This window comes from Morchella sextelata (assembly GCF_020137385.1).
Source record: "Morchella sextelata strain SCLS chromosome Unknown scls_23, whole genome shotgun sequence".
Lineage (NCBI taxonomy): Eukaryota > Fungi > Ascomycota > Pezizomycetes > Pezizales > Morchellaceae > Morchella > Morchella sextelata.
In genome coordinates this window covers 1,252,788-1,280,475 of record NW_025408638.1, presented here as the reverse complement: position 1 = coordinate 1,280,475, position 27,688 = coordinate 1,252,788, and the positions used below count along the sequence as shown (strand labels likewise).

Here is a 27,688-nt window from a genome sequence, read left to right as displayed (position 1 = left end):
GAAAATATCAATCCGGATCCCCACCGTGATAAAGAAACGCTTTCTAGGCCCTTTTAACGGCTTTTGCCGAAAAGGTATTTCCTTGTAAGGACAAATCCGATAATTGTGACCAGTCCTACGACAACTGTCGGCTTGCTCTTGAAGAAGTCAAGAGATGTGCCGGATGATTCCGGTTTAGCTGCAGGTGAGGTCTTTTTCGGGGTTCCATCAGTGTTGAATGGACACGCCGCAGGTGTCTCCTTAGGGATAGGGGCGGCCTTCGGAGTACCGTCGGCATTGTAGGGGCACTCGGCAGGAGTTTCTTTTGGAATTGGCGCAGCCTTAGGTGTGCCGTCAGGGTTGTATGGGCATGCTGCGGGGGTCTCTTTAGGAATTGGGACAGCTTTCGGCGTGCCGTCTGCATTGTACGGGCAAGCCGCGGGAGTCTCCTTCGGGATTGGGGCGGGGTCGGCGGTCTTTGGCGTACCGTCAGGGTTATAGGGGCATGCGTCGGGGGTCTCCTTAGGGATTGGTGTAGCCTTAGGAGTGCGATCAGAGTTGTATGGGCACTCGGCGGGGGTTTCCTTGGGTACAGGAAGGGCCTTGGGGGTTCCGTCGCCGTTGTAAGGGCACTCTGCGGGAGTGTCTTTGGGGACCGGAGCAGCCTTAGGCGTCCCATCGGCGTTGTAAGGGCATTCAGCGGGAGTATCCTTAGACTTGACCTCCTTCGGAACAGCGGCAGCCAAAGCGGCGGTGGACGAATCGGGCGAGGCTGAAGAAATGGTGGAATCTTTGACCACGTCAGCGAATGAGGGGGGGTTCTCTTTGGGGACCTGAGCTGCTAGTGAAGCAGTTGTGGCTAGAGGCGATACTGTGGAGGTCAAGTCGTTGACTTCGGTATCGGCACTCTCGTTGATGCTGGGTGTCTCGACGATCTCTGGCTCGAGTGGACTCTCGTCGGCAGCTTTGGGTGCAGGTTCGGCCACAGCTGGGGGTTCAAGTGTGCTTTCAGGCTCGGCTGCAGTTTCAGGCTGGGCCGTAGTTTCTGACTCGGTCTCGGTGACCTCCTCAACTTTGGGCTCGACAACACCCTCAGCTACAACTTCGGCGAAAGTAGGGGGGTTCTCCTTGGGGATCTCCGCAGCATGGGCTTCAAGATTAACACCCCCTTCGGGTGCAACCCAAGTAACAGCAGCATCCTCACCAAGCTCGAGGTCATTTTCAGACTTCTGGGCAGTCCCATCCTCGTCATCGCTGCTCTCCTCTTCATTGTCGGAAGTCTCCTTAGCAGCCTCGGCAGTGTCCTTCGTAGCTTCAGAAGCGTCTTTGGTGGATTCGGTGATGTCTTTGGTTTCTGTGGTCTCTTCGCCGGCGTCTGAAGTGGCATCGGCGGCATTAACAAGAACGGCTGAAGCGTCAACGTCGTTGGGCTCGGGTACATCACTCTCGAACGAGGACTCGGAGGATGCGAGGTCGTAGTTATCAAGGTCGGGGGCTCGCTCGCCAACTGGCTCTGCCTCCGCGTCCTCCTCCTCTTCATCGGCATCCTCCCCACTTCCAGAGGACTCGGAATCACTGCCTTCCTCTCCGTCATCCTTGCCCTCCTTCTCTTCCGTCTCATCGGCATTCTCTACCTCTGAGACCTCAGGCTTCTCCGCTGCGGTCTCAGCCTTAGCCTCAGTTTCGGTCTCATCCTTCTCGTTCTCATCCTTCTCATCCTCGGCCTCCTCGGTAGCGGCTGGTTTCTCGTGACCCTCGAAGTCCTCCTGGATCAAGATATTGTTTTCGATACCGTCCTCGAATTCCTTGCGTGCGTCTGGATCGATGACCCATTCGTTGTCGACAACAAATTTGTACTGGTGCTTCTCGAGCGGAAGCTCAACCCTCGCAACGAAAGCATCTCCTTCCCTAGCAAGTGGGGTGCTCTTTCCCCAGGCATCGAAGGTTCCGGTGACATAGACCTCCTGAACCTCCCCTGTTGGATCATTCCACTTGAAAGTGAAGTGACCAGTCGACATTTTTTCGGAGGGCTCTTCGTATGTGTAGTGTGGATCGTGGGGGTTGGTTTCAAGTGGACGATAATAAAGTGGGTCACCTGATTTTCGGAGGAGGGGGCGGGGTGTTTGATATCGAGTGGCACGTGCGGGGTATTTCTATCTCGAGTGTCAACAGGTTGGACAGTAGGAAATGAGGACAAGATGAGTTTTGGGAGGGAGATGATGGAGGACAGAGGGGGCGTTACAGTTTATGCGAGAGGATGTAGATGGGGAGAATGAAGATTTCTCATTGACTCGTCGTTGTGCCGTGTGAAACACCACGTCAGAGGTGGGCTGGAAAGTTGAAAACCTTTGTCGCCCGGGTAACCCAGCTGCGAAGAACTTTTTTGTTTACTGTTTCCTTTCTTTTTCGTGGGTTTTGGCGCGGCTCTGCGGTAACGGGAAACGGCCCCAGATACATTTCGGCCAAGCCCGAGCTACATGTATCGTACATGCCGAGGTTTGTTGGAATCACCACAGCAAATCGAAAACAACATACAAGAAGCGAATGTGTGCACCCGAAGCAAACAAGTTAAAGACTGCCTTCGACCATTTATGTATCTTTGTTTGTGGTCACGGGTTTCCTGTGTCTTGGGCTTGGCAATCGCCGTTTCACCGAGCTAGGCCCCTTTTTGGACTGTGCTTCGCTTCCGTAAGAATGCCTACCGACCTCTCTCCAGTGAACCCACCGAATCTTCATGGCTTGCCTGAGTTGCTCCTGCCTCCACACTTCTGATACGAGGAGGAGCTCTTCAATTAGTCGTTACTGTCCTATCCGTGCCGTTCTCGGCACTTCGGCGGAGAAATTTAAAATATTAATATTCCATGCACTAATTATTCTTCGTTTTCTCCCATGAGGATGAGTTATCTACAGTGAGAGGTATTGTTAACTGTGGCATCCAATAAAAAGCTTTAGGCGCGCTTATTCACCACTTTATATGCTGCCTTGTTGATTACTACCATCTCCAGCAGCAACCTTATCGAATCGGCTACAAGATCATCCGGGATCTCAACCAGCCGGCAACCCAAAGTGGCAGCTGTCAAGCGGAAAACCGGTCCAGCACAATGAAATAAAAAAGGCCCCCACCGGGAAAATGACACACTGTGCTCTAGAAGAAGCCTTTTTGTTGAAAAGCCTGGGGAAGGAGAAGGGTAGTTAGGCCGGGGGGTTCGGAGGCGTAGATAAATATATGTACCGTTCCGTTCCCATCAACCTTAAACTTACCTTACATCTGCGAGCCGGTGAAGATCGATCAATATTGGAGGTTATAATCTTCTAGGAAGATTATATTGCGGGTGTGTTACTGGATTTGAGTTATCATTAGTAACAATTCCCAACTCGGTAATCCTACTATCGGACGAGCAATGTACACGATACCCCCAATCGAACTTGCTCCAATGGAGTCATTCTCTACACTTGTCACGAGTGTGTATCCTTTGAAGGGTTTCGAATCTATAATCGTGTGTTAACAAAACCAACCTAGGAGCCCGAATCCACAAGTCTTACTACGATTACAACCCCTCACGGACGCTCGCAATAATCGCAACCGCTCTTTATGCCACAACATGCACCCTCCATATACTCCAGGTAGCTCGTTATCGCGCCTGGTACTTCTCCGTTATCATTGTTGCCGGCCTTAGTACTGCCCTCCTACCACTTTTTATACCCACGGCAACTAACAACGTAATATCGATAGTGGAAACCTTCGGATATGCCACCCGTGTACTTTCGCAGGCTGATGTCTTCAGTCGGTATATATTCCCTTGCTCGTGAGAGATATAATATTAGCTAATATGAGCAATAGCGGCCTCTTCATCGCGCAGTTTGCTCTCGTCGTCCTAGCCCCTGTTCTCATCGCCGCCGCATCTTACATACTCTTTGGGCGCCTACTCGAAATCGTCCTCCCCGGTGGTCGCAACGCGAGGTCCCTGGGGGTACCAGCAAGATGGGTCACTTGGATATTTTTGACGGGGGATATAACGTCGTTTGTGCTACAGGGCATTGGTGCGGGGATAATGAGTGGTGCCAGTGGTGGTGTGTTTTCTTCCGATCGAGAAAGAGAGCTAGATGGAAGCTAATGCAATGGCGGGGACTTAGGCACGAATATGAAAAAGATGAATACAGGTCGAAATGTTATGTTGACGGGATTGGCTGTGCAGATTGTCACTTTTGGGTTTTTTATCGCCGCAACAATCAGATTCGATTTCAAGTCAAGGTCTTTGGCGACATTGGGTTCGGGAAGGCCTAGATGGAGGATCCTCCTATGGGCATTATATGCCAACTCGGTTCTCATTATGGTTCGTCCATCCCCCAAGATTGGCTTCGCGAGTAAGCTGACACACATGCTGGGTTAGTTGAGGAGTTGCTATCGTGTAGCAGAGTTCTCACAAGGTTGGACAGGATATTTGGCTTCACATGGTACTGATAGATACCCTTTTCTAGATCTCCCGCTCTGCTCTTTTGACTAACAGAAAAAAATAGAGGTCTACTTCTACTGTCTAGAAGCACTCCCGATGTTCCCATGCTTTGTGATCTTCAACATCTTTCATCCATCTAGGCTGCTAGACACAGTAAGAAAGGAGGACGTAGTAGTTGTTGAGGAGGGATCGGGGTCCATGGAGGAGATAAAGGCATAGAGAGAGAGAGGCCGTCTTATATTCTTTTTAATTGGGGCTATATAAAGTGTTGCTGTAAATATTCTTTTGGAGTAGAAAATCAATGCTACTAGATGGAGAGAGCCAGGGGGTGCTCGCTGTAACAATGCGAGGGCAAATGAAGTATTAGAATTATTTAGATACGTACACACGCATTGGAAGACCTAGCCATGTAGTTATAGTTGGGCCGGCCATGGGTTTGGCAATTGACCCCACCTCTGGGACCTTCCTCCGCAGAGTCTCATGCAATTCTGCCGTTTATCGCAGTTCTGTCATTTGAGTTGTTCAACGGGCATGTTGAGACGCCAGGTAGTGATTGAGTTGTGGTGGATTACGGGAAGAGGTGACGTCCACTCAGATAATGGGTAGCGTTGTCTTGTGCCTGCGCGCGAGGTTGACACCTATGTAAACCCTGAACAGATCGGTCAACATCAGTTGTAATACAGACCAATCCTATATCTGACACATTTTGCGAGTCCACGAGCATCATTAAGACACTACGTCTAATGTCTTCACAACTTGATGAAGGGGTCCAGCGCCCGCTCGTTGTTCTCCCCGCTGGATGGATCAATACAAATGCCCAAAACAACACCATAAACACCCTCGCTGAGGGTGATGCAATATCATGTGCATCCCCTGGCGCATCCCTGACAACCTTTGCTATTGTCAATTTGCTCACTTTGCTGGGAGCTTTCATTCTAGGACGTGCGACCTTTCGCTCTCGGTTTCTCCCCCGATGGCTGTCGCAACCCTGGAAGAACGAACGAAATGACTCTATCCCTCAACCGGAATCGTTCTTACGCCTAAGAGTCTTTATTCCAGCTTTGATCATGATTATACTAGAGTTAATCTCGACGGTGGTTGGAGCCTACCTGGCTTATAACACTGGGATTTTGAAGCTAAATGCCGTGATCCTTATGTCGCTAGCAAGGCCAAGAGGTACTTGGATTACTATTGTGGTATCCTGGTGTTTTGCGAGAGTGATGAAAAAGCTCGGTGTTATTAAAGACAGAAAAATGTGGATGGGAAACTACCAATCGAGCCATTTCACCATGATAGCTTCGGAGATTGTTTTGGAGATAATCGGAGTAATCCCTACTATATACCTGTTAGGTACAGTTGCAGGTGTAGGAAGAGGTGAAACGACGAGAGCTTCGGATCCATATACGAGATTGATGTATACTGGTGCGTTTGTCTACATAAATGGGATTGCTATCTCCACCAGCATATTTGGAATTGCAGTATATCTGTGGATCAGAAAAAGGTTGAATAAGCAATACACTGGGGATGGGAATAACATGGAGGCTCGACTGAAAACTGTCAAAAGAAGAAGACGACTAATCATGATCTGTATGTTCACGTTTGGTTGGATTCCTGCTCTGGGTAGTTGGATGATTTGGACCGGATTTGTGCACGCCGCAAAGGATTAGTATGTTTAGGAATGATCAAACTGAATATGGTAAAGACTAACATCATTTGTTACAAAGTTACTGTTCAAAAAAGCTGGTAGAAATAGGTGTGGTCTGGGTTGTTTGTACACTTCTAAGTATATACCCACAATTCCACCTTGGTTCCTGGTCTTAGGCTGATCAACTAGGGATTGTCACTGGAGCCGGCTGATAAAAGTAAATCACTTTTACCGATACAACTCACAGGAGGGCTGGGATACCTGTGAATACTTTTCGCAGGTGGCTATGAGCAAAGATTCACTTCGAAAACAGGGTCTTTCTTCTTCCAAGGAACAAACTCCTGGCGTTTTTGGTGTCTTGGAGGTCCGATTTAAATTTGTTTGGGATTGATACATGTAGAACATGCCAGCAGGAACGCTCGGTGATTAGCGGACCGAGAATTAGGCTGCTCATCGTATCAAAATAAATGCTCTTGAGAAGCAATATCAAAGGGGATGATTATTTGGGATTATCTACGCTGAGGCAATCATACATATCAGGCCATAAAATTAAGACCATTAAGAAATTTCAAGATTATATTTACTAGCTATTCATACCATCCTAATTATAGCCAGTGGAGGTCGACCGTAATGAGAGGCAGCTGCTCTCGATATTGAGCACATCCACACACCTCTAATTGAGAACTGAGAATAAGATTGCTGCGTTCCCATTCAATAAACCAAGTGTTAGAAAATCACAGACCCCCAGGTTCTTCTCGACCTGTTCATTTCACTTTGAAATTAAAAAATGGAAAGATATCATGATACCGTCCTAACTGCGACCCGTATATCCATAGCATTTGGACAGAGTATATACGTAGGAATGAATCGGAGGCGGACGGTACTGATCTGTTTTTGAAGCACGACGAACTGCTTAAACTAACACCGAAAAGATATAAGAGTACTAAAGAGATCGTAATACATGATCAGGCCCATTCATTACATGATTGAATGAAAGTAAAGTACAGCAACCAAACAAAAATGCATCTGTCTAACTCTCCGGAGGAAGGTTTCTTTTTATATCAGTGTTTGAATTCATTAATTCCGTCGATATACAAGGATATCGCATGCAGCTAATACTATAGCGTGAAGAAGGATTCTGTCCTCAATCCGCAAGAGAGATAGAAGAGGGACGTGATCATGGAATATGAATGAAGCATCACAGCTAATGGGAAACATGTCTGTCTCATCAATATCACCTTATGGAAGAATATCAACCTCCCAGTCAAGTTGAGGTATCAGAAGCGAATTGAGAGCAAGGACTGAGACTCAATAGGATGAGAGGGTGTACTATGACCTGTTAGGAGGAATGATGCCCAGACCGACATTCATCCTACTCACAGTTACACAACGCTAACCCGAACTATCTGCTACTAGTTGCCGCCAAGCGAAACTTAAATTACGACCGATTCCGAATCTATGTAACCCGCGCCGCATACTCCAAGCTGGCGCGATTCCCAAACAGGACGATCCTAATAATTCCCACCTCTAGTCTACTACTCACAAGGTATCACTCGATTGGAAAGCATTATTTGGTAGGAAGTAAGTGGGCTAAATGATATGCTACTTGAGTTTAATTGCCAGTGAGAGTGGTCTGAAACTAATCTTAATAAAACTTTGTACTCAATTGGCGCTTCCTATATGTATAACCTCATGTACAAATGTTTCTTCCGGATAGTTACAAGAATCCTCCAACACACTACACACACAGACACACATACACACACGTCGCACCCAAAAAGAGAACTCGTATCTTTAGATGAAATCTTCTCCAAAACTATATCAGGTTGATGTAAGTTAATATTGATTGATGTAAAATAATCGAAAGGAAACTCACGCGAGAGGGGTAGGTAGATCCCAGATCATCTTTCAAACGTATGTCGCGCCGTAGGAAGCAAAAAGTTCATCATAGTCAACGGGTGGAACCTTAGTAGCAACATTGATGCCATTGAAGTTCCGTCGTTGCAAAGCCTCCAAGCCCGCTCCTAACCGTGGCGGCGAAGGAACTGGTTTCAAAATAGGACTAGGAGCCATAACGACTGCCTGTTTACCAAAGCAACGCCCCGCAAACTTCATGTTTTTGACCTTGTTCCAGAGAGCACTGAGTCCACTACGGGAGTAGATGCTAGATTGTTTCTGGGGAGCATCCGTAATAGTGGGGAGGACATCAAGTGACTGCGAAGTGACCAGCGAAGAGGGAGCCTTGGGCGACCCAAAGGAAAAGAAGGACTTGAAGGATTGGGCAAATGATCTATCCTGATAGAGTGGCGGTGGAGGGGGTATCCTTCTAGCTTTCGCGGTTCTCATCTGAGCGAGCGTCCTGGGGCGGTTACACTCAAACTTCATGTAGGGTTGACCTATAGAGTGTAAGGAAAAGAAAGAAATTAAGAGAATTAAAAGTTAAACTTACGAGAAGGCCCACCTCCATTACCCGAAAAGGGGAGGGCTTTAACGGTTGCTGCGACGGTCAGGATATCGCCAACAGAATGGGAACGACCATGCGACTTGTTGTTTGGGCCTGCGTCAAGAACGTTGTAAAAGCCAGCTCTTGATCCTGGTGCTTCAGGTCCCTCGGGGTTCTGGCCTCCACGATAACGTTCTAATGATGTCAGTTCATTTTTTGAAAGCGGTGGAGTCTTTTGGAATTGACATACTAGTAGCCTGATCGAGGGTTAAAGAAGTTTGACCATATACACGTGAGTCACTGGCAGATGAATCGGGAGTGAGATAAAAAGGACTATCAGACTTCGGGCGAGAGACAGCACCACTATGGCTGCGGCGGCGAGAGGCAGGAGGGGAGTCATTGTTTTTCCTGGTAATGAACCTTTCATATGAGTTGACATAGTCTTCCGAATCTATGGTTTTGGTTAATATTGGGGTGGAAGGTTAGAACAATGAATAAAAATCACATACCTGTAGAAACGTAGCAGTCCTCATCATCTTCTTCTTCGGGGTCGTTCCCGACCTCGTCTTCGTTGTGGTTGAGAAGGACGAACCGGAGAGCCAGAGGGGACTTTTGAGGCAATGGTTTCTTTCCAAATAGATCACGGCCAAAATTGAAGTTGAAATTGCCCGCCATGATGTAATGAAATAATAGATTCCAAGAATCCAAAATCGTGGATGGGAGTGGGAGAGGTGGAGGGGGTAAGAGTTATTGTTGTATGAAAAGAATTTTACAAGAAATAGGGTTACTGCCCGAGGGGTGGGTCTTTGCTCATTCTATGTGTGCGCCTTTTGCCCAGCACCAACAGGATCGGAGCTGAGGGTCCTGTGTAGGCTCCTACATTGATTTACGTTGGGTAGTTACCCAAATGAATTGTGTGTGCAGCACAGAGCGACCAAAATCGGAGGCCTTTAGAGGGGAATGGCCGGTGTTTTATAATCATTGGCACCTTGACAGCCACTCGACAACTTGTAATAAATTATTGTCAAAGCTTTATTTACAGTTCCTAAAGGAATAAATACCTCATTATGCGTTATTTTATTAGATTCTCCATGGTTTGCCAAACCCTTTGGTACATGTAATTCCCAGGTACCTAGCAACGTTAATGACTCTATGGCGAAATGGGGGTGAAATACATGTAGGTGATTGACCAGGACCTTTCTAGGAAACAGAGGGGGTTCGCCAAGAAAGCTGGAAGGTAGTGTTATATATATGACCCCCCTTCATCCTGAAAAATAACATCCTTCTTCTCCTTCTCATCATCCTCACCTCATTGTACCTTTTCATCGAATCAAGTCATCAAACTTATCAGCGTAACTCTCGAGGACGAGCACTTTGGTGCTTCGTCTTTGGATACAGTATTCTTGATATCTTTCTTCTAAATTCTTCTCTCTTTCAAAATTAAGAAAACCATCACGTTTTGTCGCGTCTTGAAGGTAAACAAACAAAACGCCCTTCCATTGAGCAATCCCCCCCCTCTTTTTTTTTCTTCTCCCTCGTTCTTTTTTTGTCATGATCATCATCATTTAGAGTCTTTTAACACTTCTCATCTAAATAGAACCTTCCTTTATATCTGCGGAACACAGAAGAGATAAAGAAAAGAGATAAAACTATCTAAAAAAGATTTATTGAGCAGCACGGTGCTCTATCAACCAAGCTAAACCCTCTTAACAAAACGAGTATATAGAGATAAGGAAACGGTTCTGCCGTAAGTTCCTTAGATTCCTTGATTCCTCACAGCTTGATTCTAACATGTCTTTTGGCTACAGCCAACCATGTCTTCGGGCCCTGTTAGACCTGCGGCTGGAGGGCGTGCCGTCCCCTTTACACAGAAGTTCATCGATAGCTTTGCATGCGGATGCGTGTATGTGTATTGGGATAATCAGATGTTTTGGATGCCCAACATTCCTGGATCTAGGCCAGAAGATTGCTTAATCGGGGAAACACGGGAAAGGAACATGCAGGACAGCTGCCACAAGTGTGACGCTGAGCAATACTACAAGCATATCCAGTCTACAAATGTCGAAGTCTCCAACTGGAGGCAGGAACTGAAAATGTTCAATGAGGATGAGAACAAGGAAAGTCAACACGTGGATCCCAATATGATGCCTCCTTCACCAATCGATAGCGACCCTCCTTCGTCTCCGATAATGTCAAAGATTGAAGATTCAACTCCCGCGGGGGACACTGACTCCAACCAGCACAAGCGAGTTATCACTTTTGGAAGTTTCCCTGCGCAGGAGTTCCCGATCAGGTCCAGTGAAGACGTCCAAATGCCGCTTACCGTGGCGCCTCGTAACAACGTTCAAGAGGAAACCCTTGCAATAGTCACCACAAGCGCCCCCGACAAGATCATTGTTTTGGACGTCGTCGTTCCAGTCATCACTCCAAAGAAGCCCAGCTATGCTGATGTTCTCAAACGCAAGACAATTACTCCACGTTTGGAAAGCGCAGAAGCCAGCCTGATGACGCTGGAAACGCCTGTGCTTGAGTGTGTCAAGCCAGTCAAACCCCCGTTTCGACAAAGACTAGTCTTCAAGAGTAGAGCTCTTGCATCTAATGAACCGTCTTCTTCGGGAGTGGTTCAAGCCAAAGATGAACCCAAGGTCAGTCACGGGGTCGCCAACTTGAGAGTGGATATTCCGCTGCCCGGGATACACGGTCTGTCATCTTCTGAGTTCATCGAGGATAGCCTTTTCGATAGGTAAATACTCACCCAAAAGAAATTAATATTCTCTGTCAATATTTCTCATTAACTTCTACAGGGTCCCATTTTTTCAAGTGCCACAACGCAGAAAGCCGGGCGAGCCAAGCACTTAAAAACGCAGTGAGGTGTAAGGGCCCAAGGATCAAAATGTTAAAAAGGGGGTCTTTTGGGAGTTAGTATTCGGGAATTGGTTCCCATTACTGTTTTACCCTTGTTTGTGAGTTAGTTAGTTGCAATTGTTCAGTCTGTTGAATTGTTTGCGAAACAAAAATGCTAGGAATCGAAACGAGAAGAAAAAAAGAAAATCTGATTCCTCACGTTATGATCTTGTCTTGTTGTGCTTCCCTTCTCACGTGAGCTTTACTATATAGCCGAAAGTCATATGTGAGAGAAAATACGGCAAAGAGAGCATGTATATCTCTACTCTGAAAACCGGCATCAATTATGCTTACCATTACTATTGACTTACACGCTAAGCGATTTTCGAATATTAGTAGTGATCGATTAACACGGCTAGCGGCATTTGAGGTCCCTAGCGTGATGTTTATGGTCCGTGCGCAAATAATTGTAACAACACGTGTTCTTGGCCTTACGTGTGTCTCACCAGCAAACAGTAGTACCGTGGCCGATCTTAACGGCCGTCGTATGGAGTATCTCTAAGACAAGTTAATCGTTCTTTGGGCCAGCGTTCGCGTTGGCGAGTGTTCCAGTAGCTGACAAGAGGACCTTCGAAAACGGGTTTTTCACGCGGGCTCAACCATGAGCAGATAAGAGAGGAAACGTGTATGTACCAGATATACCTTCATTTGCACTTGCTGGGTACTCTAGAGCCAGAGGAAGCGCTGTTCTTTTTATGACGCGAATAGTTCCCCCGCCTACATGTACTTATTCAGTTTTCCAAACCGACGCGTCGAAAACACTAACCTCTGCCACGCCCCAACCCACCTCACGCATTCTAGCCTACATCACAACAGCCGAGAGAGATTGAAGGAACTACAGTAACGAACCAACACCCGGTCAATACCCGGCGTTCTGGCAGGAAGAGATGAGCGGGCTCCGGCGATTCGCAGAGCACAGCCCTAGCTTGCAGGCTCGGTGTGTTCTCGCCACTTCAGGTAAGCACTCCCTCTCGACCGTAGTAGCTACGCCTGGATAAGGATACTGAGCTAATCTCTGTGCTGTAGGTGTTACTTTAGCCACACAATAAGCACGAGGAGTGGATTGGGAAGAGCATCGGCTTCAGGCACTTTAGAAGATCGGTGAAGATGTGTGGGATAGGAGCTGAGGGAATCTGGCTGTTTCTTGAACTCTTCTTCGCCTCTCTTGGCCCGCAACACTACAACTTCTCAGCAACGACTTTCGAGTTTCAGACAAGAGCCGGTACAGAACAGTGTGGAGAGACGAATGTAGTACGACATCTGACTGTAAGTCAGGGCACTACCTATATTAAGTGTTCAAGCTGGGATATTTAACAAAATAAAAAGACCTTTTCTATTGAGCAGTGCTTGAGGTTAGACTCACCGGGAAGCTCTACTCATGCCATTTCCAGAGTAGTCAGTTTTCACCCCTCGCCCTTACATGGCAATTAAATCTGACTCTGAATAAAGATCATCTTCTATATCATCTTTAGCCTAGTACTGCGGCATTTACTCTACAAAACGCCGCAATTTGGAAGCTTATTCCACTCAACACGGCTTTCTTTCAACAGGACGTTAACAGGCATCGAGCCTTTCCAAATAAAAAGAGATATCATGCTCGGTCTACCTTTGGAGCTTATTAGCGTGTTGCCTTAGGCTTTACAACTTCTACATCCTGGTTTGGAGGATTGTGTTAGCAATGGGGTTTAGGAAGCGCGTGTAGTCATGGCAATTGCTTTTGTTACTTGAGGTTGGAGGGAGAGGGGGAAATGATGGGATACAATTTTAACAGGCTTTTAGATTGATAAAGAGGTATTTTTTATCCATTAATCACTGTCTTCTTAATCATATTCTAATATCTGCACAATCTTTAGGTGGTATGAAGTATGTGATCAGATATCACGTCCACGGTTCTCACCTCGAGTTCGGGAAGGCCAACCCATGGGAACAGAATTCCAACCTACCCTCTTGATTGATATTACTTGCAGCCCAAGCTATTGTGATGGTGGAACTGAGTTTACATGTTTCAGATTCTAATGTGACCGGACTGAGTCGACACCAGACCTCTAGGCTGCCAAAGACGAACGAGGATCCGTTGTCTATGGGGGAAATGACCGAGCACTAGCGCCTGCCTTACGGGCGAACGCTTATACTTGAGACGAACTACGAACCTGAGTGGGCCATAAATTTCTCTTATGTTATCCACTCGAGCAAGTAATATTTTTTGCGTAATTATTAAAGTATGTTCAAAGCCATCCCATGTAGTGAGAACATGGTCAGCGCAATGTGAGCTAACCAAAATTATTTTATATAATAGGTATCAAGGTGATAGAAAGCGAGATCAGACGATTAGCGTATTTTTCTCTCCGTTCTGTATTGGGGTCTGCCGAAATTCCGACGAGACTCTTCGATACAATCTCAGTGCATTAGAGACTTAAGAGCTAAAGGAGAGACTCGAAGGAGGCGTGAGTGATGGATTCGAATTTAATTGGCCAAGTTAGTTTATGCAAAGGGAGGGTTGGAATAAATTATATTTGGCAAAGGAATTCCGCCCTGGGGTCATTGATGAAAAATGGCTCGGATCTCACTCAGAAAAGGTTTGAAGCTTTGGACTAAAAGACAAGAAGTACTGCCAGCTGTCACAAGAAAACAGTCAAGCGAATTATTATTGCAATTTTCTACAAGTATTTCTATGGGAGATTGTTTTAATGAATAAGAATGATGCGCCTAGCTCATGATTACCTTGCTGATAGGATCCTAGGAGCTCTACGTTCTACTAAACCTCTATGTTCTATAAAAGAAATATCTACTCTTACGAACGATAAATTTGACTTCCCGCTCTCTGCTGGAGGGAATCTTGAAGGATAGACTGGAGAGGATGCTGTAGTACTGCGGGGGGCCATTATTCAATTTCAGCTTTGTTAAAATTGAGAGCTGCCAGGTCGTAAGGCAATACTTCGTCGACAACGGCATGTATCAAGAGTGAAAGCAGTCTTTGAACGAGACTGATTGAAATACTCATTAAAGCCCGTGACATCCGACTTTTCTTTTATCTAAAATTCATGTTTTATAAGACCTGTTAGTAGCATGCAAGTGTTTAATAATGATATTTGTGGTACAGGAGATATTTACCCGATATTTATATTGGAGCACGCAATGTAATGTCACTTTACTTGTTCTGGAGTTGAGAGATGCACAGAGCGTGAGGTTAACTGGCATATATTGGTTGGTTTCTGTGGGTGTATGTGTACGTGTGTGGGGTACATGTAGTTCTAGATTGCGGGGTGTTCGGGGCCGACTTCACATAAATACATGTATGTAACGTACATGTTGATACTTGTAGTGGGAGTTATAATCTCTGCCTCTCTCTAGTCGAAGGTGGTATGCGCGTACTAAGCTGATCGTGTCGAACCTGGTATTTGGGACTCGAGTGGCATTGCGGCTCATTAGAAGATGGGCTTGATTGAAAGGTTCGGCTCATCAACATCACACCTGTTTCCGCCCCCAACCACGTAAATAAGGCTATCGGAGAACGTGAATCCATAATAATCGGTCTGGATTGCGGGATATCTCACAAAAAGGCCAAGCCTGTACAGAAGGATGTTGCTCATCTGGTCAAGTATCACGCCAAAGACCGTATTCAGCCGGATCCAGATTTACAATCTTTAGGCACGTGTCATGTCACCGAGGAGGTACATACTAACCACAATAGAATGGCAAAACATAGGCCAGGTCACCCAGAAGAACATGTACAGTAGCGCGCGTGGCTGCTCTTCCAGGTCACGCCAAAGTAACCAACTCACATGCATGTAGGTAAACGTCAATAAAGGTGACTTCATACGGGTTGGTATGTCCTGGATGCCTTTCTTTTATCTGCGCTCACATATTGATTTTCACAGTCTTTTACGCCATCATAAATATTTTCTGACAATATAACGTCCTGTAAGGGTCCACTTTCCCTCACTGATGTCTTGAGATGTTAACGTCTTGATAGAAGTGAAGTGTGCTGGCTTGCAGCACACAATTTATCACTAACACACCCTAGGGTGATTTCCCCAAAATCAGAACGCGAACCAATATCCATCGTTGGGGGGCATCGGACCACACCCCACGTTACTGACCTGAGAGCTACACGGTGGCTCAAGTTCATCAATACATCAGCCCCCCGTCTTCCCCTTTTCATCCTCACTCCCATCCCATAGGCAACATACTCCACGCGCCTACTTTGTCGTTTTAGTCCCCGCCACTGTTGTCATGCACGAGGACCAGGAATCGAGTATCTGGTGCTGGATTCATGATCTTCCAGAGGTTCAACATGTACACAAACGGTCCAGTGGAAGAAAGTTCTACGCCAACAATATGTTCATCCACGGTCCCGTGGAGCCCCCCACAGTGGATGGTTTTTCATTAGATATTATCCACCAAATAGCGGAGCGAGGCGCTTCTGACATACCTTTGACCTTCAGCAACATCCAGAAAGCGTTTCCAGGATCAGTACACGAAGGAAAGGATGACTGTTCAACCAGAGGGGAGATGGCCCATGACGAGCAGGTTCTGCTTGAGTCGCACTATGGATATTTGGGCCGTACAATAATCCAGGTTCCAGAGATTGTTCTTTCCTTGCCTCGCGAGAACCCTGGGGTCGATGACCTGAACCGCATCCATGTTTCCTGCGAGGAACCTAAGGTAAAAGGAACTTTGGACGCAATTGCAGAAAAGGTAGCGGACGCTGAACCAACTCCCTCCAAGCCACCTAAACGGAGGGGTCTGTTTGAACATACTCAACCAGTCCAGAACATCACCAATCTCCTGCAGTGGTCTGACGGGCGATTGAACATCACTGATGCAATATTTGTGTGGAATATGCTAAAGCAGGCTAGGAGGCTAGAAAGGCATTGTGGGGATATACCAGCAGCGGTAGAACTGGACTTTGAGAAAGATGAAGGGTATGAATCAGATATCGCTGCGCAGATGTGTCACAAACCTTTCAAAAGAAATCACTCCGACCCGGGGGATCGCGACCTCCTGCGGGTTGATGTGCTCGATCAGAAAAAAGGATCGCCTAGTAGCTCACAGAACGACGAACGACCTGTCGAAATAGAGGTATCCACAGAGGAATGCATCACAGGTGGGGAGATAAAGAACATCCCAAAGAATTATCCTTCACTGGAAACCCCAGAAGATGAGATTCGACGCCTAACCATGACGAATGCAGCCTGGAAGTTGATAGAGTGGATGAAAGGTGGAACAACGGAAGATGTGATCTCTCTAAACTTTGGCCCTTCATTTGTTTCACCCACAACTAGGAGGAACACCATTGACTTTCATCAAAGGCTTCAGGAACAGCTTCTGGGTCGGACACAAAACCTCTTTCACGAGTCTGGAAATTACATAATCCCTTCGTACGACATTTTTATTGGTTCTGCCCATATTCCGGATATAGTTCCAAGCAGGGGCGTAAGGAAGAGCAAGGATTCGAATAAAGTCGGGCTTACTACACCATTAGCGCACAGACATGCCCCTACAGCTATGTTAACTGATAGTTCTGTGTCACACAGCAGCGCATCTCCACTACGCCTCTCTCATTCGTTACCCTATTCACCTTACGCCAAAACATCATTTTTTGATCAAATCAATCAATCCTCCCCGTTTAATAACCACTCCCAAGAATACGTCCCGACTGCCTGCAAACACCCCCAGGATCATCAGCCCCCCTACGCCGATTGCCACCAGAACAGCGGCATGGAGAACGCTGATGATTCAAGTAACAACTCAGGCCAGGGAAGCTGGCTTAATTTATCTTCAGAAGACGACGATGAGGATGGTCTAACTCAACGTAGCGCTAAGAGCCGCCGCTCACCTCTGGCCCGAGAGCATACTATCTTGGCCCAAGAGCTTCAACCTCAGCACGGATCTACACATTATTCTCCAGCATTGGATGGACTTGAAAATGCTATCTTACAGCGATCACCAGGCATTGGCCGCTCAGCAGCAGCTGCGGAGCAAAGAGTGAAAATGTTTTCTGTGAACCGTGCGCCGGCAATGAACACCAACAGTTCCGATGGGTCTCAGGGAGCGTCTCATCCGGGGCGAGCGGGATGGAAAAAGGATGGGGTGTACAGGGAGTTTAGAGCTCTAGAGGTCAACTCGCCGAGGAATGAGGTTAAAAGAATCTCGGATGCGATGAGGAGTCGAATTGAGGCCATCGAAAGAAAACAGCGAGTAGTAGAACCTCCGGACACAGTTCAACCATTTTCGGAAGATGAAAACATAAGAGAAAAAAATCCATCCTTTCCGATAATGGAACCTTCCCCAGCGGGAAAGCAGGAGATGAAAGAAGAGCGTGGGTCTTTACAGCTGGTGCCCTTTTCAAATGGTATGAAAAAATGGAACAATGATCGTACTTCTTCAGCAAGGACCGTTACAGTATCCGTTGATACCAGATTAGAGGAGAATTCTGCTCTAAAAAATATTATCAGCAAGAAAAGCTTGGACGATGGATTCCCTGTAAGGCCTCTCTACCAAAAGCCAGGATACGTCGATCGCTTCGTTGGGGAAGGAACCAATCCTCAGCAGTCAGTTGCTTATTTTCTAGCTTGCAAGCAACTTGCTCATCAAACCGCACTCAGCTCAACCCAAGAATCAGGAGACTCTACAAGGATCTTCAATGGAGGAGATGAGGTTGCTCGTGGTAAGGAGATAAGTGGTTTCTCTATCTCTTCGGTGGACTGTGATAGTTCTCTGGGTAAACACCGCCCCCCCCCCCAAATCCGTCGTTGGTTTTTGAGGAGATATCTAACAGAGGGTTTACTCGACATTATAGTACTTGGAAACACTCCAAATAGCAGCAGGGGACGTATAAATACTTCATCTTCGTCGACCTCATTTTTGTCGGAAGATAACGCTCGCGACACAGTACCGACGAGGGGTCGGGAACAAACGAAGGATGAGAGATTCATGGACGGTCGGTCTAAGGCTATGGAGGTTCTTGGATACGGCGGGGATATCGCTATTCGTAGAACACTGGTAGATCTTGAATATACCAGCGTTGCGCTTCCAGTCTCAAAGAGGCCCGCATATCTCGAGACCAAAGTGGATGCTGTAATAGTCTCGCCCTACCTTACTGTCGCCGGCTATGGTAGTATCTCGTTCCCATCATTGTCGACAGAGTCTACTGACTCCTCCAGTACTCTGGGGAGCAACCTGGATGCGACTACTTCGGAAGATCCTAATTATGTTGGTGTGATTACGCCTCCACCAAGAGCATCATTGGATTCTATGAGAACGGCTCTCTCCTATACAGCTCAATCTGTAACTACTGGATATCAGCAGCAAGCTCCGATGTCCTTCACACCTTTCCCTGCTACCATCATAACACCAAATCCGACGATCTTCGATAATTGCAAGAATATTTTCAGGAAATGCTTAGGAAGAAACAGACAGAGGTCTAGCTAAATAAAATAATGGTAATAATGGTGGGAAGTATTCCTCATTGTTTTACTTAATATAACCGGTGGAGTTTATTGAAAAACTGTATCTAGAATAGGTTGCATCTGGCATTACTTAGCAAAGCTTTGAAGGGGATTATGTCTATAAGGATCTTGCAGGAAATAAATTTAGCAGGATGTCGAGAAATTTGCGGATGAAGTGCGACGCTTATTGTAAGGTTAAGCGGTCGACAGAATTGGGGTTCCGGTCAATGAGGGTTAAATGTCGTGCAGTGATGTCATTCAGGTCGCTTTAGAGCGTTGAAGGATGCAATAGAGGGTTATGGGTGGATAATACATAATAACAAGGGTTTATAATTGAAGGTTTTAGACTCACTTAAACGAAATGAAGAACATTTACTTTCTCTGGCCGATAAAGAAAAATATAGGTTCCGTCACTTTTTCACATCAGATATTCCAACTGTCAGGCTATGTACATACATGGGGTTTGTTGAGAAGTATGTTTCCCTCCTGGGTAGGCCTTCCACCCAGAATTATTTCAAATACAGTTCCACGACTAGGAAAGATGTCATATTTAAAGACCTCATTTCCCTTTAAACTACGCACCCGCAAGCATAAATTGGTAACCTATAGAATTCCAGGGTACTCAAACAACTATCTTATATAGCCGATTATATAGAGTTTCCGTTTTCTCCCTATTTATGTGAACTGCAGTATTCAAAGTCGGGCTAACACAAGAAGCAAGGATAGTGTACAAAATAAACTGCTATTTCCCAGCCACAGCATCTAAAATATTCCTGTAAAATGTACAACATACATATATCCTTCCGTGATATTGCTATCAATACATCTGCAACCTTGGAGAGCATTTCAAAAACATAATACCATACCGGCCATCTCTCCCTATAATAGTAGATGTAACCTCTAACCGCACACTTACACCAAAGGTTGGAGATGATAACGAGATAACTACATGTGTAGTAGATTACAGTCAACTGTAGAGGCCTTGATTTTTTTATGCCTTGCCCAGCACTGCTTTTTAAAAAATTCCGCTGAATTCCGTTGATTTCGCCTCTAGAATACCAAGAGCATGCGAAGTATTTCAACTTTCTTTTTGACAACGTGCTGAATAGGAGGTTTTGTGGTTTCAAGTGATCTAGTCTTTTCATAGACCCCTCCTATTTCAATTACCTCCTAAATATGAAAGATTGTGCTTAAACTAACCTTCAAGGGCATGATATTGTTTCGTAAATAGTTGATTTTTAAAGAAAGTTGACGCAAGGCGAAAATAGAAAATCAAGACCTTTGCAGTTGCCTGTAAAACTACATGTATTCGTATCTAGGACTGCTTCTTACTAGGATCTTCACACAAGAATAAGTAATTTATGAATACATCCTTGTGAATAGTCAGGAGAATCACTTTCATATATGTTGTACATGTGTTCATGGGACCTTTGAACAATATGTATTTATGTAGGAGATGAATGTCATACATGTATATACATGTAAATATCCCAGATTCACAAGTAATATATAATGATTTCGGACAACTTGATCTTCACCACACCTTTTTACCGCTAAGCTTTAATCCGACTCTAGGTTGCAAATTCCAGTATAAATCATGATCTCACATAACAGGGCTAGATGTTTTTCACAGCTCTGATATTCAGATTTCTTGTAGCTTGCCCACCCCATCATCTTCTAGTAGATATATATGTACCTCATACCGGCTTGAGACGTGACATATATCTTATGTGCGGAGACCTGACCTCTAGGGTCTGGTTAGCTTGAGCGGAAGTGTCGCACGGGGAGTCATTTCTTTTCAGCCCCACTGATATTACTCTCCAATTTCATTCCTATGCGGGAAATGCTACTCTTTAGATGCCAAATGTTGAGAGTTATGTATGTATCAAATAATTTCAAAGGATTGGTTGGTATTTGGTGCGACGCGCTCCCCCTTGCAATTGTGAAACGTTGATTATAACACGTTATTATATTTCAAACGCCGCTTCGACACATATAATAAGTTACGCAATGATCTCTTGCAACGAAAAATAACATAAGGCGAGAGTACATACAGTGGTGGGTGAGCGCCTTAATTCTGACTAGGATCACATCTCCCTTGCTCAAATCGATAAACAGTGATTTATTAGAGCCATGGCCAATTTAAACTTAATCCAAATCAATGTAGCAGAAGGCGAAAAATAATGTGACCCTTCCTTTCCCTTTAGTACATAAGAACTCCCCGGCCTTAAAAATTCACGAATTAGATTTCTGAAGCCTATATAGATGGGACTCTGTAGTTAAACTATTGAAAAGGCGACGCGAGTTTTTCCATTAATAGAAAAAGGTCCTTCCCTGTAGATTAAGTTGAAAATAATCTTTATTTCTAAAAGAACATATTTGATTTTCAAAGCACTAAGTGTAGACAGCGAGAAAAGAAACAAAGAATATGACATACACAATCTAACAGTGTTATGCACGATCAGTCCTGCTGAAGTTGCATCAACGCGGCAAACGCGTCTAGGAGGGAGCTTGCTGCCCCCATTCCGGTTCGTAACTCCAGGTCTCTTAGCCATTTCCCTCATTACAAGTACTAGGCCCTCTTCGGTGAGCTTTCCTTGGCATCCGCACATATCATCCTCCCTAAACACCTCCACCACATCCAGAAAGAGCAGCGAGGTTGAGGTAAGCAGGGTGGTACCACCCCGACACCCAGCAGTAACACCCGCTAACTCGACTAGTGGTCGAGATATCCCTTCAGGACGATCTCGGATGGGCAAAAAGGACCTTTGATCCCGCCTCTTCAAACCTTTCCACCCCACCTTGGATCGGCTAGTGATTGGAACCGCTGTAAACGTTCCATCACCCTGCTTTGCCAAGATGAGGTACGGCCGTCTTTTTTGAGGTTGCGGCGACCTAGAATTTCTGCTTCCCGTGAGCTATCTCTGCTCATAGGTAAGCCGGGTTTTCGATTTTGTCGGCGAAAAGATATCCCCAGCCAACTCGACTAGTAACTCACCCAAGATCGAGAACGGATTGGTACTGTCAGACCCTTGAACCTGAGGTTCCCATTGATTTCTTGCTGACTCGCACTTGGCGAGCAGAAGGCTCTCTTCGGAAACCCTCCCCTGGCATCCACACATCGCCTCCGGGCGGAAGGTCTCGATGACGTCGAGGAAGATTAACGATTCCGACGCGAGGAGAGAACTCTCCCCACGCCAGCTCGACGTCACACTTTCCAGATTGACCACCGGCCTCGAGATTCCCTCAGGACATCTGCCGATCGGCAGGAATCTCAGCCGGTCCTTCCTGCTCAATTCCTCCCATCCCTTCCCTGCCCGACTAGTAATCGGCACCGCTGTAAAGGTTCCGTCCTGGTTGACGTCCAATACTAGGTATGGACGTCTCTTGGCAGGCTGTGGTGACAGGGGATTATGACTCTAGCGTTAGGGCGAGTTCTCGTGCCCTTGTATTAATACCTTTTGACAGTTGATTGTTGACCCGATGATAAGGTAAGTGAGTTTATATAGGAGATCTATTTTTTGATAAGAGAGGTAACGGGATCTGTTAGTAAAGCCACATGAAATCTTCCTTTTATTTGGGGTCACAATTTACCTGAACAGATGATGATCCATGAGTATTTGGCTTGAGCACGAGCATGCTCACATGCCTGTATTGAACCTGTGGAGATGGTACTGATATCGACAGGAGGCGGGCACCGGCACTGTCACAACAATGGATAAGCAGTTAGCGCTTGAGTATTGAAAGGAGATTGGGCTTTAAGGATTCTGGGCTCACAGCTAATGATTTTATGCAGGGCTCAGTCGCGCTCTGAATCGCGGACTGCAGGCCGTTCACCTGATTGAGGTGATTTATGGCTACGGTGGCCGGAAATGAGGATCAAGAGGAAAGATGGCCCACTCCCATATGTAAAGAGGCGAGGAGCGGACTCAGCCCCCGAGTGACGATGTTTATGAGCTCGATGAGGGAGAGGAAGAGGAGAGGAAGCAAAGTTCTTATTTATAGGTAAAAAAACACTATTCTAACACCTCGCCAGAGAGAAAATTGAACACTTATGAGAACACATAACTCACGAAATATAATGAACAATTATCATTTTCCTTGCACACCACCTGGTGTCTTCTATGCCAGGTTTCCGTAGCGGTAGTGAGCTTGCTATTGGGAGGCCACCCACTTTATCTATCAATGGACTATACTAAATACATATACATGTACTATGAAATATTGCCAGGTTGCAAAAATACATGTAAGATGGACACGTCCCGCACAGCAACGGAAAGCCTTTTTCAAACGACACGTTCCTTGATTCTTTTCCTTCAAAACACAGAAGTGCTACATGTCCAACAACTCTCAAGCTTCGTCGGCACACAATTGTCTTTCACATCTATGTTGTTGTCGAAATATAAATGTCCTCACCGGGCTGTGATGTTTGTTGATTCTCGTTTTGCAACCCAAAGATGCTTCGCCATCTACGTGAGTCGCGTCAATTCTTGAGCTGTACTGTAATATATCTTTTTCCGGCATTTCCATCAAGGCATGCGTAACTTTGGGGAGGACCTAAGTCGACAACATAATATTAAATCCGTCTTTTTTGCTACGTCGTAGCATGCGAATTCCAGTCGTTATATACACCCACGGGAGAAAATTGAGGAAACAACGCCTACACTTAACACCAACCCCAATGACGAGAAGTACTTGAACAATAAAATGAAAAAGAGAGTATATAGTGCCGCCTCTGAAATATATTTGATGCCTTGTACGGCCTCCCTTCAAAAGTCATGGTTGTTGTTTAACCGCGGTTTTGTTCACTCGTTGTTTCCTCACTTTTTTCCTGTGGGTGTACATACATGTATGTAGCTATAGATCGAAAGGCACAGACCTTTTTTCTCACAAGTACATGTATGTAGCTGGAGGAATGTTAACACGAGCCGAGTCATAGGATCTCACTCGATTTTATTATTTCCACATGTAGGCGACTACACTACCCACCAGGACACCCCCCTCACCCAGATAGTTGCCATAACAACAAGAAGATCTACCTTATAACTGGCTTTTATACCTCTTGTCAACCAATCACTATCAACTGTCCGGGTGAGGAGGGTGTCCTGGTGAATGGTGGAGGCGTCTATCCATGTAGTGATTCCTGTCAGGGTTTAACACCTTAGATGCCTAATTAATATAAGGTACAATCCTCCTAGCGCTTAACGTCTAACTGTCGAACCCCAACCCTAAGAATCATCGGTATTCTTTTGCGAAACTCGTCCCTGACCTCTGCTATTCTACTAGATACAAGAGGGTTATGAATGGATGTCGGTGTTCAATGGGAGATTAGGCTAGTCGATAACCCTCAAAACAACAAAATACCTTGAAATGCGATGTATCGTATATACAGAATTCTGGAAGTCAATGGAATTAAAGTAGCCCTAGAAGAAATGCTCTATAGATTGAAATAAAACCCGAAGACGTGAGTATTTGTTACTAAGTGTTTTTTATAAATAAAACCTACATTAGATAGATACGGAGCGAGCCCCGCGTCCTAAGCCATCAGACCAGCAAGAAGGCCGTCGGGAGATATCGTGGTCTTTAAATTGACGTTTCCGAGTTCATTCCAGTCGTGGTCATCAAACTCCTTAGTTGTATTACGTCATCCTCCATTTGTTGGATTCCATTTATGTCATTGGTTCGTCGCCCGTCAAATGTTGTCATCACCCTACCATCCGTATCTCCGGATTTGGACAGTTCAACTCTTGCAATTTTCGAATAAACTCGGCCAATACATCGCTTATGTTCATACCTGACTGGGTTAATAACTTCTAATATCAGAGCAGAAGCTTATAGTTGGTAATTCTACAACAGAAAAAAGGGTGAAGCTTGCCTCCATTCGACGTCCATCTAATAGAGGAAAGGTAGGTTGTGGGAAAGCTGATTCGAGAAACCACAACAAGCCTTTATAGGTAATAACCAAATAGGTATAGGTGCTTCGTGACGGCATTCTGAATAATGAAGAAACTTCTGTTATAATATACGTCCTTCCCACTCACCATTATGATTGATCATCTACTCTCTTTTAATTCACCAAATCTCTCCAAAAATGTCCAAATCACGCTCCCATAAAGTTTCGAAACCCGATACCAAGACGCGGCCCATAGTAGTCACTAGGCACCTGTTACCGTCCTGGCGTGAGGTTGTGAGGCCAGGGGATATTTACATGTCAACCAAGGGCGTTACTGTGCTCACCCCTGAGCAGAGAAAGGTCACTGGGAGTAATAATCCCTGGTCACCACAACCTGCAAAGAGACGTCCATACCTAGTATTGGACGTCAACCAGGACGGAACATTTACAGCGGTGCCGATTACTAGTCGGGCAGGGAAGGGATGGGAGGAATTGAGCAGGAAGGACCGGCTGAGATTCCTGCCGATCGGCAGATGTCCTGAGGGAATCTCGAGGCCGGTGGTCAATCTGGAAAGTGTGACGTCGAGCTGGCGTGGGGAGAGTTCTCTCCTCGCGTCGGAATCGTTAATCTTCCTCGACGTCATCGAGACCTTCCGCCCGGAGGCGATGTGTGGATGCCAGGGGAGGGTTTCCGAAGAGAGCCTTCTGCTCGCCAAGTGCGAGTCAGCAAGAAATCAACGGGAACCTCAGGTTCAAGGGTCTGACAGTACCAATCCGTTCTCGATCTTGGGTGAGCTACTAGCCGAAGATCAACTCCAAATCTAAGGCTAGTGCCAGTCTGAGATAACGTTTTGGTACCGCGATGATTCCTGAGACCAATCCGCCCCCACCATCCTTCGACACAAGCACACGCTCCCATCGCCTCTCGCGCAGTAGCCATTCCCCGCCATTCCCTGCCTGTTCCCCCACAATCACCGCCTGATTGGACCGAATATCACCGCACTGGAGATGATCGAGATGTTTCTTTGAAGTAACACACCCAACAAAACTTTGAACTAGCGAAGAAAGTGCACCTTAGTTTTGTTATTTGATTATTCAGTATTTGGCGTTGGCGATACGGTACGTATAACTTAACCAGCAAGGTCTGAGTTTTTTTTGGCGGACATGTTTGCAAAGACCCCCTGTTTTCTGACTGAAGAAGATACGTTACAGTCGATACAATCCGAATAACTAGTACGTGTTATCCAAATATTATCGGGATATACAGCAATCTCAATGGGACAAACAGCTCCACTATTATCTTGCTGCCCGAACCCCCGCCCGCGGCAGGTATCCCATCTTCATGTCCAGCTGAGTATACGCGGACCGAAAGATCGAGAATACACGCACTCCCTCTCCTTGCACGGCTCTCGCAAGGGTATAGCCATATCGAGCTCCGATAGCACCCGCGATCTCCGATTACTCAACACTTTCAGAGTCGAAGCTGCAATGATATAGAGTGCTCATAGTGTCTTGTTGGACTTATTTCCCCCTACGCCCAATTTTTATTTTCATGTTGTTTTATTTTATTCAATTATTGTCGCTCTCTTTTATTGAGATGTCTTGTATTCGTTGATGAGAGTCTTTGAATATTTTTTATACATTTTGGTGTTGGGTTTTTTTGAAAGGACCTTGAGATATTCGAGGAGAAAATAATATCCTTTCGACGCTGCCTTGGAACTCCTGTAATTTGATGATGACTCGAAATGTGCTGTAAATTCCTGGGCTTTGCTGGACATCTATGATTGCCTGCATATATAATCCTCTTATCGGTCTATGGGAAAATGTAAAAGGCCCAGTAGGTAAAGATATTTATTCCAGCTCGCCCAGGAAGATCGCTTATCCAGGAAGTTTCGTGAGTGAGCCGGTTTAGCCAGAAGGTTTCCTAGCTGACCTGAATTCTTTCTCAGTAAGCTAGTTTTGAAAGTCAACGCCCATCCCTTGGATATATAAGAAATTGTGGGAATCTCTCTCATGCATGGACATCATGTGACATTGAATTTTGGTGAGCAAACGTGAAGGTAAGCAACTTGCTGCCTTTGTCGGTCTATGAAATATTTAGTGGTGCCATAGAGTTCGCAGTTCGTTACCTTACCTAAGTCAACCATTTGCTGGATGGGCCACGCTACTGTAAGAGACATTTGCTCTCTCTCATACATCCAGGGGATAACTTGTAGCTGCCAACGGCATGTTCAGCACCAAAGCCTCGGCTGGATCCTTGTAGATTGTGATGAGGCCCAGACACTGGGGCACCAAGTGGCCCATTTTCTGTTAGAGCCATGAAGGGTCTGTAACGGCTCGTGTCCTCTTCGACAGATATGAGACACAGACTACCCCTCACCAGATGCATGTACGCGATTAGCAACTACAACGAATCATCTCACTACGAGGAGGCAGTACGGTCCTAATCGTATTGAGTAGGAAGTGTTGTGCGTACTATCAAACCTATTGTCTGCCTGCCCGGGCTGACACTTTGTTGTTAGTGCTGTACCCTAATAGATTTCTCGTCCTTCTAGGCGGGAAATTTATGTTGTATCTAGGTGTGTCGATCGCGTTAAATGGTATCTCTCAGATTACATCTAGGTTTATAACGGACTTCATCCTTCCTGAAACAAGCCCACAGGCGTTCATGTTCTCTGCCCCCTATGGTGGCCCTAGGTTTGAGGTACGTATTGAGATGGTCGACGCATCTGTCTAGTGACCCCTACATTGGGCAGGCGGCGACCAATTGTGCCCATAAAGCAGCCGCGCGGAAGGTACACCTAGCAGCCTGGTGGGCTACACCTCGTTGTAACCTTAGTGTGGGTGGTTCACCAGGCTGCTAGAGGCGATGAGTGACAAGTGCCTCTGCCCCGTAGGAGAACCATGTTTATTCGTCGA

At 45.9% G+C, this 27,688-nt stretch overlaps 7 protein-coding genes across 7 annotated transcripts; 4 read left to right on the top strand and 3 right to left on the bottom strand.

Annotated features, from left to right (window-relative positions):
- Window positions 1–53: 53 nt before the first annotated feature.
- On the bottom strand, window positions 54–1,997 carry H6S33_007563 (uncharacterized protein; the record flags this gene model as incomplete). Its single annotated transcript, XM_044838926.1, has 1 exon — window positions 54–1,997. One exon carries the CDS (start codon window positions 1,995–1,997, stop codon window positions 54–56), a length of 1,944 nt encoding a protein of 647 aa, XP_044689099.1.
- Window positions 1,998–3,380: 1,383 nt separating this feature from the next.
- On the top strand, window positions 3,381–4,652 carry H6S33_007562 (uncharacterized protein; the record flags this gene model as incomplete). The annotated part of the gene is made up of 7 exons (XM_044838925.1): window positions 3,381–3,441; window positions 3,500–3,655; window positions 3,713–3,767; window positions 3,821–4,050; window positions 4,114–4,313; window positions 4,371–4,434; window positions 4,498–4,652. 7 exons carry the CDS (start codon window positions 3,381–3,383, stop codon window positions 4,650–4,652), a joined length of 921 nt encoding a protein of 306 aa, XP_044689098.1.
- A 3,334-nt stretch (window positions 4,653–7,986) lies between these two features.
- Window positions 7,987–9,196, bottom strand: H6S33_007561 (uncharacterized protein; the record flags this gene model as incomplete). The annotated part of the gene is made up of 4 exons (XM_044838924.1): window positions 7,987–8,474; window positions 8,528–8,716; window positions 8,772–8,972; window positions 9,031–9,196. The coding sequence occupies 4 exons, from the start codon at window positions 9,194–9,196 to the stop codon at window positions 7,987–7,989; spliced, it is 1,044 nt and encodes a 347-aa protein (XP_044689097.1).
- A 1,139-nt stretch (window positions 9,197–10,335) lies between these two features.
- On the top strand, window positions 10,336–11,268 carry H6S33_007560 (uncharacterized protein; the record flags this gene model as incomplete). Its single annotated transcript, XM_044838923.1, has 1 exon — window positions 10,336–11,268. The coding sequence occupies one exon, from the start codon at window positions 10,336–10,338 to the stop codon at window positions 11,266–11,268; it is 933 nt and encodes a 310-aa protein (XP_044689096.1).
- A 4,390-nt stretch (window positions 11,269–15,658) lies between these two features.
- Window positions 15,659–18,859, top strand: H6S33_007559 (uncharacterized protein; the record flags this gene model as incomplete). The annotated part of the gene is made up of 2 exons (XM_044838922.1): window positions 15,659–18,149; window positions 18,228–18,859. 2 exons carry the CDS (start codon window positions 15,659–15,661, stop codon window positions 18,857–18,859), a joined length of 3,123 nt encoding a protein of 1,040 aa, XP_044689095.1.
- Window positions 18,860–21,771: 2,912 nt separating this feature from the next.
- H6S33_007558 (uncharacterized protein) lies at window positions 21,772–22,782 on the bottom strand (the record flags this gene model as incomplete). Its single annotated transcript, XM_044838921.1, has 6 exons — window positions 21,772–21,800; window positions 21,875–22,271; window positions 22,335–22,390; window positions 22,471–22,579; window positions 22,654–22,713; window positions 22,777–22,782. 6 exons carry the CDS (start codon window positions 22,780–22,782, stop codon window positions 21,772–21,774), a joined length of 657 nt encoding a protein of 218 aa, XP_044689094.1.
- A 2,185-nt stretch (window positions 22,783–24,967) lies between these two features.
- H6S33_007557 (uncharacterized protein) lies at window positions 24,968–25,594 on the top strand (the record flags this gene model as incomplete). The annotated part of the gene is made up of 1 exon (XM_044838920.1): window positions 24,968–25,594. One exon carries the CDS (start codon window positions 24,968–24,970, stop codon window positions 25,592–25,594), a length of 627 nt encoding a protein of 208 aa, XP_044689093.1.
- Window positions 25,595–27,688: the final 2,094 nt, after the last annotated feature.